Here is an 18,571-nt window from a genome sequence, read left to right as displayed (position 1 = left end):
CCTGTATACATTACATACCTATACAGTTATGCTCTATAGATATAGTATACTGTGATAAGAATGACTTATCACCCTCCAGCAGTGAGCAGTGTTCATTGAAATCTCTGCTTTGATGGGGAAAGCATAGACAGGTACAGACAAGGCCAGATGACAGCATTCATCCATTACATTAAGTGAGGGGAAGGAGTACAGTTTTCCAAAACATTCATCATTGTGGATTTGGATTTGTGCAATACCTTAGGTCAACAGGGATTGATCTGGGTGGAAGAAATAAAATTGATTAATTATAGAGAAAGAATGTCATCATGCTTCCATGGAATGTGAAGGGAGATGCTGTGTGCTTGGGATGTGCTCCATTACCAAAAGAGCAGATTCATAGGAATTGTGTTGGTTAGCTTATAAAGGTTATTGTCTCTGTACATTGTCAGAAAATACATTGTAGTGATTTTAACTGAAATTGCCTTAGGCATTTATATTAAATGTGTATGTCCTCATCAGCTGAATTTTAAAACAAAATAATCATTTTTGGGAGAAAAGGCTGATTGTGCATCATATTGATAAATAATTTGTACAGTTGATGTTGGTATTTTCTATTTCTTTTTGCTGAATACCATACATAACCCCCCATAATCTCTTTTTGTGTGTACTGCAGGTCAATCTGAAGGAGCAGGGGCAGCTGATACGGCAGGATGAGTTCTTGGTCACATTCAGGAAGAAAAAATGTTTACGCCACATTTTTCTCTTTCAAGAACTCATTCTTTTTAGCAAAACCAGGAAGACGGATGTAGGAAATGAAACATATATCTACAAACAGTCATTCAAGGTACACTTTTTGCTGAACACACACAACTTGATTTTCATTTCATTTCAAACCTTTATTTATCCAGGTTGTATCCCATTGAGATCATTGATCTCTTTTTCAAGGGAGACCTGCTCAAGTAGGTTCCACATGAAACATTAAAAACATAAACAGAACAACAAAAGGACATCATACAGTAGCATTACAGGGATTACAATTTACATAACTATCCACATGCACAGGTACCAACAGCTTCCGATTCACTAGCATCCAACCGAGCTTTAAAAACATTTAGTGGCACCAGATTGCTCAGTTTCCATTTTAATTGCAGACTATTCCAGGACAGTGGAGCTGCGCATCTAAATGCTATTTTCCCTAAGACAGTCCTAGCAGTTGGCACATTTAATAAAACCACAGCATGGGATCTCAGGCAGTAGCCACTTACAATTCGCCGTGAGATCAGGGAGCAGATGTAGGATGGAAGTTTCCCTAACATGGCTTTATATATAAAAATGTACCAGTGACTGAGCCTCCGTACAGTTAGTGAAGGCAGACCAGCCCTTGCATACAGGGTACAGTGATGAGTTAACGCTTTACAGTTTGTCACAAATCTCAGTGCACTGTGATACGCAGCATCTAACTTGACCAGGCAATTGGCAGGTGCATTCATATAAATCAGATCACCATAGTCCAGCACAGGTAAAAAGGTCACAGTGACTAGCCTTTTTCTGGCCTCGAGCGAGAAACAGGACTTGTTCCTGTAGAAGAAACCTAGTCTAACCCTCAGTTTTTTAAGCAGGTTATTGACATGTCGTTTAAAAGTGAGACAATCATCAAGCCAGATACCAAGGTATTTGTAACAGGTAACCACTTCAAGTTTTATTCCTTGCGTAGTTAAAATATATGATGTAAGGTCTGAGCCAGAAGTAGCAGTAAATTAAGCAATAACAGTTTCAGATCTACTACTACTTCCTCTTTTGTTGGAACAGGATAACTCCCTAAATGCGTGTGCATGCTGAATGGCAATTACAACTCTCTTGCAATACACCTACTCATTATTTACAGACGTCATTCTTCGAGAAAAATTACAAATGACCTAAGTTCAAGGAGAGGCCTGGACATGAAAATTGGCATTGAACGTTGTCCCATTTAGAGCATCGCGTTAGAAATAATATCCCAAGGAACATTTGGATACTGTACTAGAATGTTAATTAGAGAAAATAAAACATTGCAGTACATTAAATATAATTGAAATTCATGGATTTAAATTGTATATATTTCACCTAATATTTAAGTACTTTAACAAGAGAGCAAACAATAGACTAACACCTAAATCAGCATAAACTCCATTAACACCTTGGAGAAGCTTTCAACTGCAACTATAAGCAACTATTCAGGAGCCAACCTCGACCTCCAGGTTAACAACACTGTAGCTTTGGCCCCATACACTACACTTTACTTTAGGGGCTGTCTTCCTATGAGATTCACACATTGTCCACCACTAACATAACATTTATTTTATTTTGTCCTCACCAGAAGTTTAGTAAATCTTCTGAAACACTGCAAAACACCACAAGTCAAATAAAACAAGTTGTAGAGAATTGTCTGTACTTTTCATGCTTTTCATATTTCAAACTAACATGTTACATGACTAGTTTGTCTTTGCTTCCATTTAGACGTCAGATGTAGGCATGACCCAAAACAGTGGTGACAGCGGCCTGTGCTTTGAGATCTGGTTCAGGAAGAGGAAAACCCAGGACACATACACACTTCAATCAGCCAGTCGGGAGGCGAAGGACGCCTGGACCAAGGACCTGGAGCGTATCCTGTGGGAGCAGGCAGTACACAACAGAGGTACCGACAAATGGACACTAATACATAAACACGCACTGGTGTGGCATGACATGTCCATGAAATGTCTTCATGCCAATATACTGTACTGTCCATTACAAATATTATAACATGTGTGAGGTTAATGTAATAGAGAGTTGTTGATGGCTCTCTCTACTGCAGTGAGAGTTGCCAAATAAATGTAGTTGTACTTTGTATGATGACAATAAAGATATAGTCTATTCTATTCTATTCTATTGATAGAGCCTTTTCCTTATAATGACATTTGCACTTCCTGTGTACCTATCTTTCTTGATATTTCAAAACAAGTGAGCATTTCCACAATTTCTACAACGTGGTATTGCGTTCTATACCAAAGTAATAGATCTGAGAACTTCTTCCACCTCTGCTTGCGTTTGCTTTAATTTCCATTCCTGAATTTGAAAACATTTTGAACTGATTATTTCACATGTGTTTTTAGAGGTCCGTATGCAGGAGAGAGTGTTCATGGGTATTGGAAACAAGCCGTTCATGGACATCCAGCCCAGTGATGCAGCAATCAATGACAGAGCTGTCAACTATGTACAGATGGGAAGAGGTAAGCAAATACTGCCAGTAAAATAGGTGTACTCACTGATTCATGGCTTTCACTTTATTCAGCAGCAGTGGCCAGGCCAGCAGATTGACTCAGGCCAGCCTGTTCGCCAATGCAAACCAACAAAATGCTAATTTTGTAGGCTAACCTTATTTGTTGATGCTGCCTAACAGCTGCCAGTGTAGTGATACACTTTGCCACTCTGTTTATCTGGGCAGAAAGACATTCAAGCATTTGGGAATGAGCAACAAGTAAACATCCCACATCTTACCATAGTACAATATAGGCTACACACACCTTTTCAAATATCCAAAACTTTCCATGACCTTGAGGGGAATTCATACTATTAATAACTACCATTTCCTTGCAATCCTGCTAAAGTAACTAAAAAACAACTACATGTGTACTCACTGAATCCACCCAGTGGCGGACATTTCCAGTCTGGAGAGGTGGAGGCTTCAGCTCTTCTTTAGTGATGATGCAATATTGACGTTGTGCCTGATGCATGGATTCTGACCTGTAAACCCATCAATTCAACTATTAGCTATTTTACTAAATGGTCATTGATGAAGGTGACAATAGGCTTTATATAACTTTTGGCTTTTTTGATCGTATCACCCACTTTCTCTCACTGCAGGAAACAGAGTGCTGTCCTCACATGGGCCATTGGATGGGTTTCTTGGGGTTCGACCCAAATCTGGTGGTTCAGGAAGCAGCTCGTCCTCTTCCTCTTCATCTGGAAGAGGTTCCCTGTCTCCCGGGGGATACCTGTGTGGGCCAGAGAGGAGGGGGGTTACGGGGGGCCTTGGAGGATACGCATTGCCTTCTGGAGTTATAGAGGAGGACGACCTGGACCATGAGAGTGGGAGTCACAGCTTATTGCGTGAGTTTAGTTAAAGGAGACTTGTCATGGCCATTTCCACTGATCATAATTCCATTGTTGAGGTATACTAGAATAGATTTATATTGTGCATTTTTCCAAACTCACATTGGTTTCTCATACAGCATCTCTGTAAACTACGTGTATTCACTGAATTTCACTCTCTGCCTTTAACGGCTCGTTGTAGCTCCAAAAGCTCCAGCCCCCACCCTCCCTGTGAGCACAGTGTGCTCTGATTGGTCGGGACGTTGTGAATCGCGCTGAGCTCCGTGGAGGTGTTTCCTTGTTTAGGATACACAGCGAAACACAGCCAAACTCATCCTGAGCAAACACAAACTCACATCCGAAGTAAAAACAATAAGTGTGGCTTGATATTGAGTAAGAAAAAGGTTGATAAACGCTGTGAGAATGGGTCTGCAGAGAGAATTTCGTTGCGATCCCAACTGTCTGTTATCAGCCTGCAGCCAGGGAGGAGAAATCAGCAGAGCTGCCTGCACTCAGCGCCATATAGATAGAATATCTCTCTATATGGCGCTGCCTGCACTGTGTGTGTGTGTGAGGAAGTCCGTGGATTGGTCATTGGTACGGGGTTACGTCACCCCGTACCCGGAAGAATCAAATGGACAATGATGTATCTCCAACGAGGCGTTTTGGGGAGGTATTAGAGTGTTAGAGTTTTACTCGCTACAGGGTGTACTTTGAGGGTTTTGACTCTGCACACCGTTTACATGCATAAAAACCTTCATAACACACAAGGGGACGGGTAATAACCGGAAAAGCATGACATGTGTCCTTTAATATGTTCTTACTGTAACTCATACATAACCAAAATGTTATGAACCTGGAGATACTTTAACAGTTGTATTTCTCTCAAACAAAGTCACAGGTTTGGGTCAGGGCAACCAAGGACATTTCTAAAGGGAAGTTGATGGAATTGACCATTTATCCATTGAACATGTGTATAATCCAGCCTCCTCTTTGTTCCAGTGGACAGCTCCGAGTCGTCTGGAGAGAGTGTGAGTGGCTTCAGCTGCTCCGGTCACAGCTACCAATCGGCCGTTGGAGGAGAGGTGGAGGAATCCTCTTCCCTTTGTCCCTCCATGAACACTGTTAAAGAGGCATTGGTTGCTCATAGGACTGAAGCCTCTGCAGTCTTCCAAAAAACAAATGCTCTGGCAGGATCCCCAGTAAAAACCCAACCACCAGTTGCACCAAAGCCCAAGATTAAACAACAAAACCAGACCAAGGACCTGCCCTGCGGCAAGGTGCAGTACAAAGCTCTTTACCAGTGATTAACATGTTCACAATATGGAAACTTAAAATACCTAGTGATTAATTCATCAATAAACGATCTCTGCCCTGTTTATCCGGACTGCAATTAGTGTTTTGCAAATACCATGCCTTCACCATAAATACTGTCTGTTCAATAAAAGAATGTTGGAAATAATTCCTTTTTTATTCATTTTTTTATTATTGTGGTATTCAACAATGTTATTGCATATGGCATGTTTTCCTCAATTTGTGCAGCTCTAGTCTTTAAAGTGATTTTTCTGCATGCAGATTGCATTTCCCTATGTCAATGATTCATCTTCTGTTGTGATTCATATTTAATCATATTTTGTATGCAATCCCTCAGGTTCAGAACACCAGTGTTGGAAAATCCACTGAAGTTTGACCTGTGATGCAGTACAAGGTGACTTTTATTTACTATAACTCCTTTTGAACAGTTGGTAATTATGTGTATTATAAAGTGTTCTGCTGTGGAAAGAAAATTGATTTAAACTTTTTTTTCTTCTACAGATTTGGATTTCATCCAATAAATGCCATCTGTTGACGACAGCGTTGAAGATGAAACCATTCAAACAGACATCCTTTTATACACCAACTGTAATCCATAACCACTCTGTAAATAGTTGTCATAATAGTTGTTTTAAAAAAAGTCTGTAAATGTACTGTACTCAAACATTTCAAAATGCTTAACTGACATGGCTGTCCCTGTAAACCAGTCTCATATCTCTTGCAAAGGATCATAGAGTTTCTGCAGTCTTTCAGTGCTTACCTGCTACATGTATTTGTAACACAATGCTAATAATCGTGGTGAAATTAAATGAGCAGAATGTTATTAACAAGCAACTTACGGATTCTAGAGGAGTTTTGTAAAATGTCGAGGTCCGTGAAGAATTGTATCACAAAGGCAGCAAACACCATTATGCCTTTTTGTCCTATGTATTTCCTTTTGTACAGATTTATCAAACTTGTTAAAACATGTGTCCTTTTTTCCTCAAAAATAAAACACATTCACTCTTTCCTTTCTTTTGATCATTCGTACAAACTAGTATTTTACTGAAATGAAGGTTAGTAACTTGCTTTTGTATTTGATATAGCTGATTTACAGTGATGATGTGTCCTTTGTGTATTTATTTGCACAATAACTTTTTTTCTATCCAAACCAAGATGCAAGATCTTTAAACTAAAAAATGTGTGGCTAATATCTAATAAAGTCTAATATTTTAATTAGTCAAATAGTTAGTCAATTTCTGGCACAAATTTAAGATGGGGAATTAATATAGTCGAGTAAGTTATACAAATGCATTTCCTTGATTAATGAAAAGCAAATATGCAACACCAGAATATCCAAACCCACATTAAAGAGTTAACATAATTTGAAGAGAATCGATTGATTTGTTCACAATACTTTACTTTTTAAAAGTGAAGAAGAAAATGAAACATTGTAGCCAACAAGTCGCATTAAACTGTATGACAGATAGTTAGATTACTGTAACTACTAACAGTTCTATCTAACAGGAAAAGTGATGATTAATTGCGCTCAACAGGAACCCCACTCTATACAGTAGCTTATGTCAAAAGGTCATAACTTCTTAAGTCATACTTCCCCTAAACCTTCTGCTTTTCCGACTTCTTTAGAAGTAAAGGTTTCAAAATATTTCCTATTTATTTTCTAGGAAACACATGATTACTATTAGACCGGGAACTGAGCCCGGGCGAAAGATGCCACAGTCTTTGATCTAGCCAAGCCTGCCTTGGCAAGCGTACATTCCACTCTGTGCATGCAATGCACAGCTCTGGAGCCAATAGTCTTATATGTGGTTTATAATAGTCTGCCTTTAGAGCTGCAAACCATATGACTGACTCTTACTGTATAGGTAATGTGTATGGGTTTTACTCGAAATAAACTAGGCTCATAAGGCAACATGTCACCAAGTGTAATACCGGAGTGAAAAGAAGAAAGAAAGAAAGAAATATATATAAAATAGTGAAACAAACTAAAGGTAACATTTTAAAGTAAAAATACTTATCAAATACACCTGGTTTTAATTGCCTTCTTATTTTTAATAGTAGCCTATTGCCATATTGTTGTAATTCTAAGTAAATGTTACTGCACTCTGTACCTTTCCACTATTCTTCTGTCACGTCAAAGTGGGTCTCTACTTATTCTTGGCTAACCCAGCACACACACAAATTAGCGTTCAGAGACCATCCTTCAGTAATGAATCACCGGAAGATGTTTGCAAGAGGCTACAACTCAACGTGTGGGCGCTCGCGCGAAAGGGTCGCGTCACGCCCACCACCAGGAGGAGGACGACTACAAATAAGAGCGAGATAACGGCGAGTGTTCACACACATATTTCCCTTTGAGCTGCGCTGCAGATTCGCTGGAAACACAGTTTGGTCCAAGAACACACCTGCAGTCATGTCTGAAGGTAAGTTGTACTCTCATTACTTGTATTTGTTGTCATACACTTCCGGTGCTATTTAAACAACAACAATAACCATTTGCGATGTAATTGCATAAAAAGGTCGTGTAGTAGTTCACAACTAGGTAAGTTATTGAACAGAAACTCGGCTACATGCGTAATGATATGTATTCTACAAGTCAAGGATTTTGCTTTGCAGTTTTATCTCCTCTGTTTTCTATACGGGTGTTTGTGTTAAGGCAACTCACTTTCAGTTTATTTAATGCAGTGGTCATTTATTCTAGTCACTGACAGAATAGTAAATGAGAAGGAAGGTCAAACAATGTTGTCAGAATATACTGTAGTCATGATGTGTCCGAAAAAACCTGACAAATGTTAAGTTGTCACATCCTGCACATACTATTATTCTGTCAAGCACACAACCATCTGACATCTGAAGACCGATGCATCTAAAAAAAGTTTGAACCGCATGTTTGAGCCGTGATTGTTATCCTGGGACCCTTTTAATAGCAGCTGAAAGCAGCTGGAGTCAACTGCTTTATAGGAATATACACAGATATGCACAGACAGACACACACATACACATACACACAGAGACGGACACACATACACTCAAACACACAACCCTACAAATAGTTAACTTTTATGCCCTTGTAAAGACATTTAAAACTCCTCAAACACATCTAAAGGTTGAAATATGGCATTGACCTGTGTGTAGGCAATATGTGTAGTATGCCAAACATGTCTGAGGAGTAGTTTCACATTTTATGGAAGAAAAGGTAGAAAAAGGCATACGATTTTCACTTTTAGGTGGCATAGAAGAGAACTTGTGAACAGAACAGTAAGTCTGAAGTCATAAATAAATGCTTTTTCTATTTTCTTTATTCAACCTTCACAGGATGTTACTAATATGTATTTTTTGCAGCAACTACGGTACACACAAATAGAAATGAGCAAATATAACACCACTGACTACAGCATTTGCAGTTAGAATAAACAGCACATTGATGAAGAAATGGCACCTGTTTTCCATCTGTTGGAAGCTTAAGCATTTAGTTGCAATTGAAAGTGTCTGTGATGGAGCGCTGAAGTCAGCATGGGTGTTAACTGCAAGACTGAAAACTCCATTCACTTCTGACGGGAACATATTTATTTTTCCAGGGTTAAAACACTGTTTACTGTACCAGCGGCTACACAGTTGACACTTGCTAGATTTGTTGTAATGTCCTTATTAGGCTTGTGCTGCCTGCTGAGGCAGTACCTCTGTGTGTGGTTGTGCGGGTCATGGGTGGTAAAGTTGGACTGAATTGTGGGCGTGCACAACGTGTAGAGGTCAGTGAGGAGGACAGGGTCATTGCTGTGGAATCTCTGCCCATCCGTTTCATATTAAAGCCTTGTGCTGTGAGTTATTTAACCCTATATATCAAACTGCACGTTGCAATACATTCACCGTGCAGTTTGGCTTTGAATACCCACATGAATGTCACCTGCTTCACCACATGCTGTTGCACTGTGGTTTTAAATCAAAGGAGATGTTCTCTTGTGGCCAAAAATAACACCCCACAAATCTTTACAGAAAGCATTACGTCAGTTTCCCAGTGCACCATTTGTCTGCTGTGAACGTTTCAGGTTCATGGACATTTATATGATATTAATCTTTATAATAGTTTTTACATTCTGTAAGCTGAGGATCTGTTTTATTGAACTCTTGGCATGAGGTGCGATGTACTTAACAGCAATACTCTTCTGTCTTCAAAATAAAACAGTACAAATAAATCTGAATTTCCTAGACCCAAGTGAGATATTTCTTTCTCCAGATGTTTTTTCTCAAACACGATTAAATAGCATGATGCTTCATGCTTCCATGCTGATTTTTTATATGATATTTGCCCATATCGAATGGCTGGAGAGTATTCACAGGCTGAACTGCAAAGCCCTCCTTATCCCCTGACTACAATCTACAGCTGTCCCAGAATAGGTAGCGTTGTCATCTATATGGCAGCCGCATTTACCCCAATTAGTGACACAAACATGTCTTCAATTAGAAACTGAACTAAAGTCAAGATCAGTAAAACATCAGAGCTACAGGAAAGTTGAGGAAACACTGAGGAATAATGGACTTGGTGTAAAACAGCAGGAAAACTATGCAGCTTAGTTTTTGTTTACCCAAGTCTAGCCTAGACCTGACACTCCTATATCCACATGAGGGTCTCCAGGGCTTTTGTTAACACAGCATACTAATATATGGTCAGAGGTTAACCTTCTGACATGTCATGGAGCAGTACGTAGTGAATGCCTTATATAGGGAGACCTTTAATTTGTCTAAAAACAGGAAATCAAAGGGTGTGATTCTCTTTAGTCACAGGGTGCCCTGGAGAGAAGGAGTGGTTCTGTCTTTGCACACTTCACAAGCAGGCTGTGTTTACTTCTTGTTAAATCCACCCAGACAGCCCTTTGAAATTAAACAATCTTACCATTAAAGTATTTTTATCCCAAAGTCCACACAATGTGGCTTTGAGGATAAATACTAAACATTTGATCCTTTTTTTTATATATTATAAAAGTCAACTTGTAGCCAGGGAAGTAAAAAATACACAAATACATTTTCATTGTTAAAACAAGATTCAGACTCTTGTAGATCTCTGGTTAATTTACCATCAGTCTTCCATAAAAAGAAAGATATTTATAGTTTTACATTTTAAAACTACTTAAAATGTACCCAATAAATATATACTATATCCTCCAATAAAATCTAATTAAGAGTGCTCAAGATGAATATAAAACTGTATGTTCTACTCATTTTAATGAATGTAAAGAGAGCTACTCGCTATGTAACACGTTATGCATTATTTAATGTAAAAACCTACAATAATGACTTACTAGAATACTTAAAATAAGTCATACTGTATTGAATAGCAACACATACATGTATATGTAAGGTTGATAATGATAGAGATATATAATGATCAACAACACTTTTTTAGGGTTATGCTTTCTGCTAATTTTTTCAGTGCTTTTTAAATGCCCTCACGTCTTTTCAGCTCTGGACATTGAACGCTGGAACCTGGAGTGCGAGTTCAACAACACCGACCATCGCACCGATCTCAACGGTGTGGACCGTCTGATCCTGAGGAGAGGCCAGGTGTTCTCAATCAGCCTCTACCTTCGCTCCGGAACCTTCCAACCGGGAGTCAGCTCCCTTGAGTTTGTCGCAGAGACAGGTGCTACTCCTACTTACATCTTTCTGTACACATACAAGTTTAAGTAAAGGTTTTACAATGTTATAAAAGTTTCTGTAAGTATCCCTGTGATCACTTCCCTCTAATGCAGGACCTTAGTGTCACATTGGAACTTACTGAGTGTTTTTTCTTAAGCAACCTATTGTGATTGTATATATGATCGGGGGAAGCAGCTGTAGAGGAAAATAAAGCAATTTCCCATTGTTCATTTTTCAGTGACACCGATACTGGCTTTTACAAAGAGCACACTTACAGTAGCTTTAAGATGTTCTGTTGTTTTGTCCCATAATGTTCTGTGGGTGTTAGAGGACAACGCTGTTATTGTTAGGAGCCACAGTTACAGTTTACTCATGATTTTCTGCTGTTTGAACACTAAGTAAACACAGAGACATCTGACTACTCTCCTCAGTTCATATTTGGATAAACTCTCATGCAGAGTATGATAAGTCAGCTGCTACTTGCCATCATATCCAAAACAGGAAATGTTGCTTGCAGACAGGAAAGCATGTGTATAATCATAGATAACATTATCAAGCTATAAAAGCCAAGTATGTTTTAATGGATCAGAGTAGGAACCCCAATCCCACCCAATGAGAAGGAAGCGGCCTGCTCTTGTTTTAGTTGAATGAACCCGGTGGAAGATGTGAAGAAATGTTTGGACTGAAAGGAACACAGAGGATTTTAAGATGACATTATTTATCACAATCCAAAGCTGAACTGAGGTCACTTAGGGGGTGCTTGAGAGAGTTATAATGAGATGCCATTACACAGTTAAGCTGTCCATGCATGAGAACAGATTCCAGAGATGTTTGAACTAAATATAGTCAGGGTTGGGAAAACAGGCAAATGCACCCTGCAAGTTTCCATTGCCCAGACTCAAAATATTTCCCAGATGGTATCTCTAACTAAGTTCTTTGTCACATGCAGGTCCTCAGCCCAATGAGCAGTATGGCACCAGGGCCTCCTTTGGTCTGTCTGCCAGCATTGACACTTCCCGCTGGAGTGCTGCTGTCACCAGCCCCCCCGGAGACATGGTGGCCTTGTCCCTCTGCGCCGCCCCTGACGCACCTATCGGCCGCTACACCCTGACCCTGGGGCCATCAGAGCGGATTGAGTTCATCCTGCTCTTTAACCCCTGGTGCCCAGGTGGGTAAACAGATCATACGTCAAGCTGTCATGTGGTGGATCTTGTGTTGCGATCTTAAGCTACAAAGTGCTTTGAAGTTCATGTGTCGAAGTGGGCTTAAGACAGAAGTTATTTAAGAGCACTGCAGCACAGAGGGTATAGGAGAATGATTAGCTGAATAGTTTTGTTGAATAATTATTGTTTGACCTTAAAGAAATAGTTAAACATTTTGGGAAATATAATTATTGATGTTTTTTTTGCCGATCTACACTGTTCTGGTAAATATGGGCAAGCAGCCAGTTAAACTTAGCATAATGGAAACAGAGGGAAACAGCTGGCCTGGTAATGCACAAAAGTTACAAAGCATCTGTAAATCCTACTAATAAAGCTGTGAATGAACTCCATCAGATTGCAGGGTGCGGTTATAAGTGTTGTTTCCAAAGAAATTGAAGTCACTTCAGACATGTATTAGGACATTCATGATATTATTCTTAATGTGTCTTGGCAACAGGAGATGCAGTGTACATGGAAAATGAGCAGAGTTTGGAAGAATACGTCTTATCTCCGGATGGAATCATCTTTCGAGGCAGCTACAAACATCCAATACCTACACCCTGGAACTTTGGCCAGGTACCAACACCAACACTGTTGCTGTCAGCCTCACTTCATCTTACACACTTTGTCCAGTCTGAGAGCCAACATTGTGTCTGAGTGGCAAAGGAGTTTGAATCCCCCTTATTTTGATAACAGGAAGATATGTGCATTTATCAAAAATATTTGGCACTTAAATTGGCTGAGACATTTATATCTGACAGTGTACAGTCTGAGTTTGATAGCATGAGGGGAGTGTTATCTTTTCCTGCCTTTTCTTTGATATCTGACACAAAGTGTGATACGCTTGGCATAAGCATTGCATTACTTGTGCAGCCATTAGGCTTTACAGCATGCCAGAGTTCCACGCTATGCGTTTGCACCGGTTTTAGTTGTTTCGAAACGGACTTGTCTAATCTCTCCTTGGTGATTTCACCATCTCTAACCTTGTGTCAGCAATAAGCAACTAATCAGCGTTTTTTTTCTGTACAGTTTGAAAGTGGAATCCTGGACACCTGTCTGCGGATTTTGGATACGAATCCTAAATGTCTGCGAAATCCTGGCAAAGACTGCTCAGGGAGGAGAAATCCCATCTATGTTTCCAGGGTGCTCAGTGCCATGGTACTCATTTCCTTTCACTTATCCTTTGTTCATCTGCACAGATGATGTCATTTTAAACTAAACATTTAAAACGCTTGGATTTCAGAATTTATGTGTATCATTCCTTTGCCTGTTAGGTGAATTGTAATGACGACAAAGGGGTGTTGCTGGGAAAATGGACAGATGGCTATGAAGGAGGTGTCAGCCCCCTGTTCTGGAAGGGCAGTGTGGAGATTCTGCGCAACTGGGACAAACAGGCCTGTCAGCCTGTTCGCTACGGACAGTGCTGGGTGTTCGCAGCTGTGGCCTGCACAAGTAAGATAGGACGCAGTGGAGCTTTGAAAAACACATTCGATTTGTCTCAAACAGACACAAGAAATGTGTAAACACGCAGTAAAGATATACATTTGTCTCTTCCTTTTAGCATTCCAATACTCATGTAAGTTGCTTTTATACCCTGTTAGTTTCCAGAGCGCTTGGCATCCCCTGCCGAGTCGTCACCAACTACCTGTCAGCCCACGACAACAACGGCGACCTGGTGATTGAACGCTACGTCAATGAAAACGGTGACCTCCTTAAGTCTAGAGAAATGATATGGTAAGAACATATTTAATAAATTAAGAAAAAGGTCTAATGTGTAGGGATGTAACTAAAGATTATTTGCATTATCATTTAATGTGTAGATTGTCAGGAAATTGTGTAAAACATCCATCCCAGTTTCTCAAAGACCATGTTGAAGTCTTTGAATGTCTTGTTTTGTCAATGTTAACCGAAAGATCAACTTACTTAAATAGGATATATAACAGATAAAGCAAAATATCATAAAATAGCACATTATGCATGAAAAACCTCTTCAGATTAAACGATTATTCAAATAGTTGCCAAATAATTTGTTTTGTTGATCCACTGATTTATTGGTCAATAATTGTTGCAGCTCTAATATTAACTTACATTTCAATGATAGATATTTTTGTATTATTAGAAGCTTTCCATGCCTGTAGTTAGGCAGATTTGATTATTAACTTGACCGTCTAGTTTGCAGTAAATACTGATAACAGAAAGTGTAGGAGGCTGATGGTGTGTTTGTATCTGTAGGAATTATCATTGCTGGGTAGAGAACTGGATGAGCCGGCCTGAATTTAAATCAGATTTTGACGGCTGGCAGGCCAGTGACCCTACACCTCAGGAGAAAAGTGAAGGTACTGAACACACTTCAATCAATTAATCATTGAGCCTACTTTTGATCAAGACAAATCCTCACCAAAGTTGATCTTTTTAACTTAGGAGTGTTCTGCTGCGGCCCAACCCCTGTCAGAGCCATTAAGGAGGGTGAGCTCACTTTCAAGTACGACGCCCCATTTGTCTTTGCTGAGGTCAATGCTGATGTCGTCAACATCATGAAGAAAAAAGACGGCAGCACATCAAAAGTCACCACATACACTACATTTGTGGGCCAGAAAATCAGCACAAAGAGAGTGGGCAGTGACGACAGAGAGGACGTCACTCATCTCTACAAGTACCCTGAAGGTATAAAGAGATAGACTAAACAAAAATTCAATAGAGGTGGTCCTTATCATTTCTATATTATCACAAGACACCGTAAACATGACCATTACTTTATACAGGCCTTTTTTGCATATCAGCAGGTCACAAAGAGTTCACTTGCTGTTTACATTCTTACATTCCCTATCAGTATTTGTGTTATTTTTAATGTACATAAAGTGTTCAAGAAGGTCAGATTTAAGGTCCTTTTTATAAAAAGGGACAATTTGACATTAAATAAATATGACTTCCATATTTCCAGGTTCTGATGAAGAGCGGGAGGCTTTCAAGAAGGCTAACCACCAGAACAAGCTGCTCCAACAGCAGCAAAATGAAGGCCTACACATCGCCATCAAAGTCACATCAGACATGAGAAAGGGCTGCGACTTTGACGTGTTCGCCGTTGTCACAAACAACACGCAAAGCGACAAGAAGTGCCGACTGGTGTTTGGATCCTGTGCTGTGTCCTACAGCGGACATATGGGAAATAATTGTGGTTTTAAAGATCTGCTCAATGTTGAGCTCTCCCCAGGAGCAGGTGAGGTGATGTAGTGTTTTTCATGTGAATGCTCGATACACTTGACTTTGCACTGTGAGTATTCAATAGATTGTGTGTTTTCTTCTAGAGAGGCGCGTCCCACTAAGACTGAACTACTCTAAGTACGGTGAGCAACTCACTGAGGACAACTTGATCCGCCTGGCAGTTCTGTTGATAGACTTCTCCAACAGTCAGGCAATGCTGGCTGTGAGGAACATTGTGCTGGAGAATCCTGAAATCAAAGTCAGAGTGAGTATATGACCTGCAACTGGAGCTATACATTATGGACAACTTTTAAATAACAATGCCAAAAAAGTACATATATAATGTCCAAAGTCAAAACAAGCCCTGAAAATGTATTAGAAAAGTGAAACAAAAGCAGGCCAGTTAATCACTAGGAATATAGGATTAGAGTATTGTATCAACACATGTTCCCAAGTATGTATAAACCACGCTTTACCCAAGTAGGTAAAGTAAAGTAAAATAGTTTTCAACATATAGTGAGACTTTCACTCACTAAGTTCTTGTGCTCTGCAGATCCTGGGTGAACCGAAGGAAGGAAGGAAGCTGGCTGCAGAGATCACCCTCAAAAACCCTCTTCCAGAGGCGCTGGAGAACTGCTGCTTCAGCATCGAAGGGTCCAACCTGACTTCGGGACAAGTCCTCTCTGAGAGGTTGTATGAGTTCCTTCTTACACAGATTGAAATCATTTTCTTTACTCATTAAAACCAACCACTGACCTGTCATAAATGAGCAGATGTAACTGACCTTCCACTCTGCAGACACAAACATGCACACAGTCAATTATAAAAGAAAAATGTTCCCCAAGAATAAAATCTGATAAACATTTACATTCAGTGACAGGACGCAGAGCAACCAGACTCATTCTGCCTTTTTTGCTATGACAACACATGGGCAACTTTTGACCTTTTCAAATCATATTTGTCTGTCGTGGAAATGTTTTTTTCCCATTCGACTTCCAAACTCTGAGATATGTGTTATTTTGTTTTATGATTTGTTCCCCCGCTCTTGGTGCAGCCTCCAGATGTGTGGCTGGATGTGCCTCTGTTTAGTCAGGACAGGAGCCCACTGCTAAAGAAAGAAGCAGAGGCTTAGTGGGGTCGAGACAAGTTTAAGAACGCTATAATATACTAGAGAAGAGGCCTTATTGTTCAAGTTTTTAATGACCTTTAGTCATTTACTGTATGCTAAGTTCATAAACTACAGCTCCATTCCCATCATCTCCATACATAGTGTAAACTGTCATGAGTCGTTAATCAGTGGTAATTGATCGTCTAAACATTTATGCAATCAGAAGACTACGAAAAATGTCTCTCTCTAGTGTACGTGTCACAATCTTACTGTCTAAATATTTACCCTACAGGCTTGGCTCTTCAGTGGGACCTGGGGAGGATGCCAAGGTGAAAATATACTTCACTCCCACCCACTCTGGGCTGAGAAAGCTGGTGGTCGACTTCGACAGCAACAAACTGTGTCACGTCAAGGGCTACAGGAATGTCATTATCGGAAAAAAATAAAGCCTTTACAGTCCATGAGATGGCCGGGCCGGCACTCTTTTGTCAACAGTTACTGCAAGCCTTTAGCCATCTAAAGATATGCAAATGCAACCTTTTTTGCACAGTTAAAAAAAAAAAAAAAAAGCTTTTCTATTCAAATACTTTATAATCTCACTGTTTAGTCCAAAATGCTTAATGTATATTTTTCTGAGCCAGATATTTTAGTGACAACACTTTATGCTCATTAAGGCTTATTAAATCTGTGCATGCTAAAATGTTGACAGAATATATACTGTGATCTGAATGAATAGTTAGTCACTTTAGTACTATGTTTTATTTTTATACCTTTTCATTGCTACAATTAAAAGAGTTGTTTCACCCTTGCATCAAAGCAATGTGTTTTTCGTTTTTTTCAGCTTCGCCTTTCACCATATGGGTATAGTACTGACATCCTATAGTAATTCAAAACAAATGTCTGTCTATGAAATGTAGACCCGTGGATGCTTTAGGTGATCTGTCTTCTGCATGGTACGCTGCAGTAATATAACCATTTCCACTGCTCTTCCTTTAGACCAGGGGTGTCAAACTCAAGGCCCGGGGGCCAAATCCGGCCCACGACTTCATTTTATGTAGCCCGCAAGAGCTTGCAAAGAATATAATACGTTTATTATACGGTTACATGCCACTTTACAGAAGCAGGTTGCCCATAAACTACCTGTCCCACAATGCATCTCGTTTTGTGACATGCACACTGAAGAGACTTGCAATTATTTGCCCTGGACTTCTGCTTTCAGACGTAGTTGGTAGTTAATTACTAAGTTATTATCCTATCCGATAATAATCCAATTCAGAGGCAATAGTGTAATATAATACATTATTTTATATATATATATTATATATTTATATATGTATATTTATAGTTACAACCGGCCCTTTGAGTGCAACCATAATGCTAATGTGGCCCGCGATGAAATTGAGTTTGACACCCCTGCTTTAGACTATAACAACACACCAACTTTTACAAGACATTTACTTCTACCATTCATATGGGCATGTGTGTGGGCATGCAAGTATGCATGTGTTATTCATTTTCCTAATGTTAGAGAAAGTGCTGCTCTCTCCTGGTCACAAACAGTAATTGCAATGGTTAAAAAAAAGCCAGACAGCTACTTTTTGTGCGGCATGCTGCTGGCTGCCAAAAGAAAAATACTATTTTAACAGGATGTGTAGTGAAGTAAAAAGTACAATATAAAACACCAAATAACCATCGTTTTAGCCTTCTCCAGTGAATACAAGTAATTACCTCTTTGATCTATGTTTGGCACTTTGGCAGGTACTGCAGTTAATATTCAGGACACATAAGGGTCAACCGACTGGTTAGTTTGTGCCGCCGAAGCACATATTTCCTCTACAGAGAACAAGGCTTACCCACTCTCTTAGAAACATCTATGATGTGCAGTATTATAGTAACAAAGTAAGAGACTGAATATCAGCAAGAAGGATCCTGGTAAAGTAAGTTTTACTGAGTTTCAGCACTCCGTCTGTGAAACTCAGTAAGTCGACTTGAGTGAATGTTTATCAAATATCAAATATCCAAA

At 39.6% G+C, this 18,571-nt stretch overlaps 2 protein-coding genes across 3 annotated transcripts in view; both read left to right on the top strand.

The window, feature by feature from the left end:
* The window catches only part of quo (quattro), a 28,391-nt gene extending 21,980 nt beyond the window's left edge, over positions 1-6,411 (top strand). For both annotated transcript variants that reach the window (XM_034135009.1, XM_034135008.1), the window contains exons 18-24: positions 653-823; positions 2,476-2,653; positions 3,111-3,227; positions 3,862-4,107; positions 5,092-5,369; positions 5,741-5,797; positions 5,905-6,411. In XM_034135009.1, the coding sequence (XP_033990900.1) occupies positions 653-823; positions 2,476-2,653; positions 3,111-3,227; positions 3,862-4,107; positions 5,092-5,369; positions 5,741-5,779 (1,029 nt within the window). In that variant the 3' untranslated portion in view covers positions 5,780-5,797; positions 5,905-6,411. The remainder of the gene's footprint in view (positions 1-652; positions 824-2,475; positions 2,654-3,110; positions 3,228-3,861; positions 4,108-5,091; positions 5,370-5,740; positions 5,798-5,904) is intronic.
* Positions 6,412-7,714: 1,303 nt separating this feature from the next.
* Positions 7,715-17,364, top strand: tgm2b (transglutaminase 2b). The gene is made up of 13 exons (XM_034135080.1): positions 7,715-7,826; positions 10,862-11,041; positions 11,987-12,205; positions 12,697-12,815; positions 13,269-13,397; positions 13,514-13,691; positions 13,841-13,973; positions 14,472-14,575; positions 14,661-14,903; positions 15,181-15,456; positions 15,545-15,705; positions 15,994-16,130; positions 16,841-17,364. The coding sequence occupies exons 1-13, from the start codon at positions 7,817-7,819 to the stop codon at positions 16,992-16,994; spliced, it is 2,043 nt and encodes a 680-aa protein (XP_033990971.1). The 5' UTR covers positions 7,715-7,816; the 3' UTR covers positions 16,995-17,364.
* Positions 17,365-18,571: the final 1,207 nt, after the last annotated feature.

Source organism: Trematomus bernacchii, unplaced genomic scaffold (genome assembly GCF_902827165.1).
Source record: "Trematomus bernacchii unplaced genomic scaffold, fTreBer1.1, whole genome shotgun sequence".
Classification (NCBI taxonomy): Eukaryota; Metazoa; Chordata; class Actinopteri; order Perciformes; family Nototheniidae; genus Trematomus; species Trematomus bernacchii.
This window is presented reverse-complemented; position numbering and strand designations above follow the sequence as displayed.

What these genes read in the sequence shown, in the direction of transcription:
- tgm2b (XM_034135080.1), top strand. An exon ending in CACCCTGGAACTTTGGCCAG is followed by an intron (nt 12,816 to 13,268) that starts GTACCAACACCA and finishes TTTTCTGTACAG; the next exon opens with TTTGAAAGTGGAATCCTGGA. An exon ending in AAGTCTAGAGAAATGATATG is followed by an intron (nt 13,974 to 14,471) that starts GTAAGAACATAT and finishes TTGTATCTGTAG; the next exon opens with GAATTATCATTGCTGGGTAG.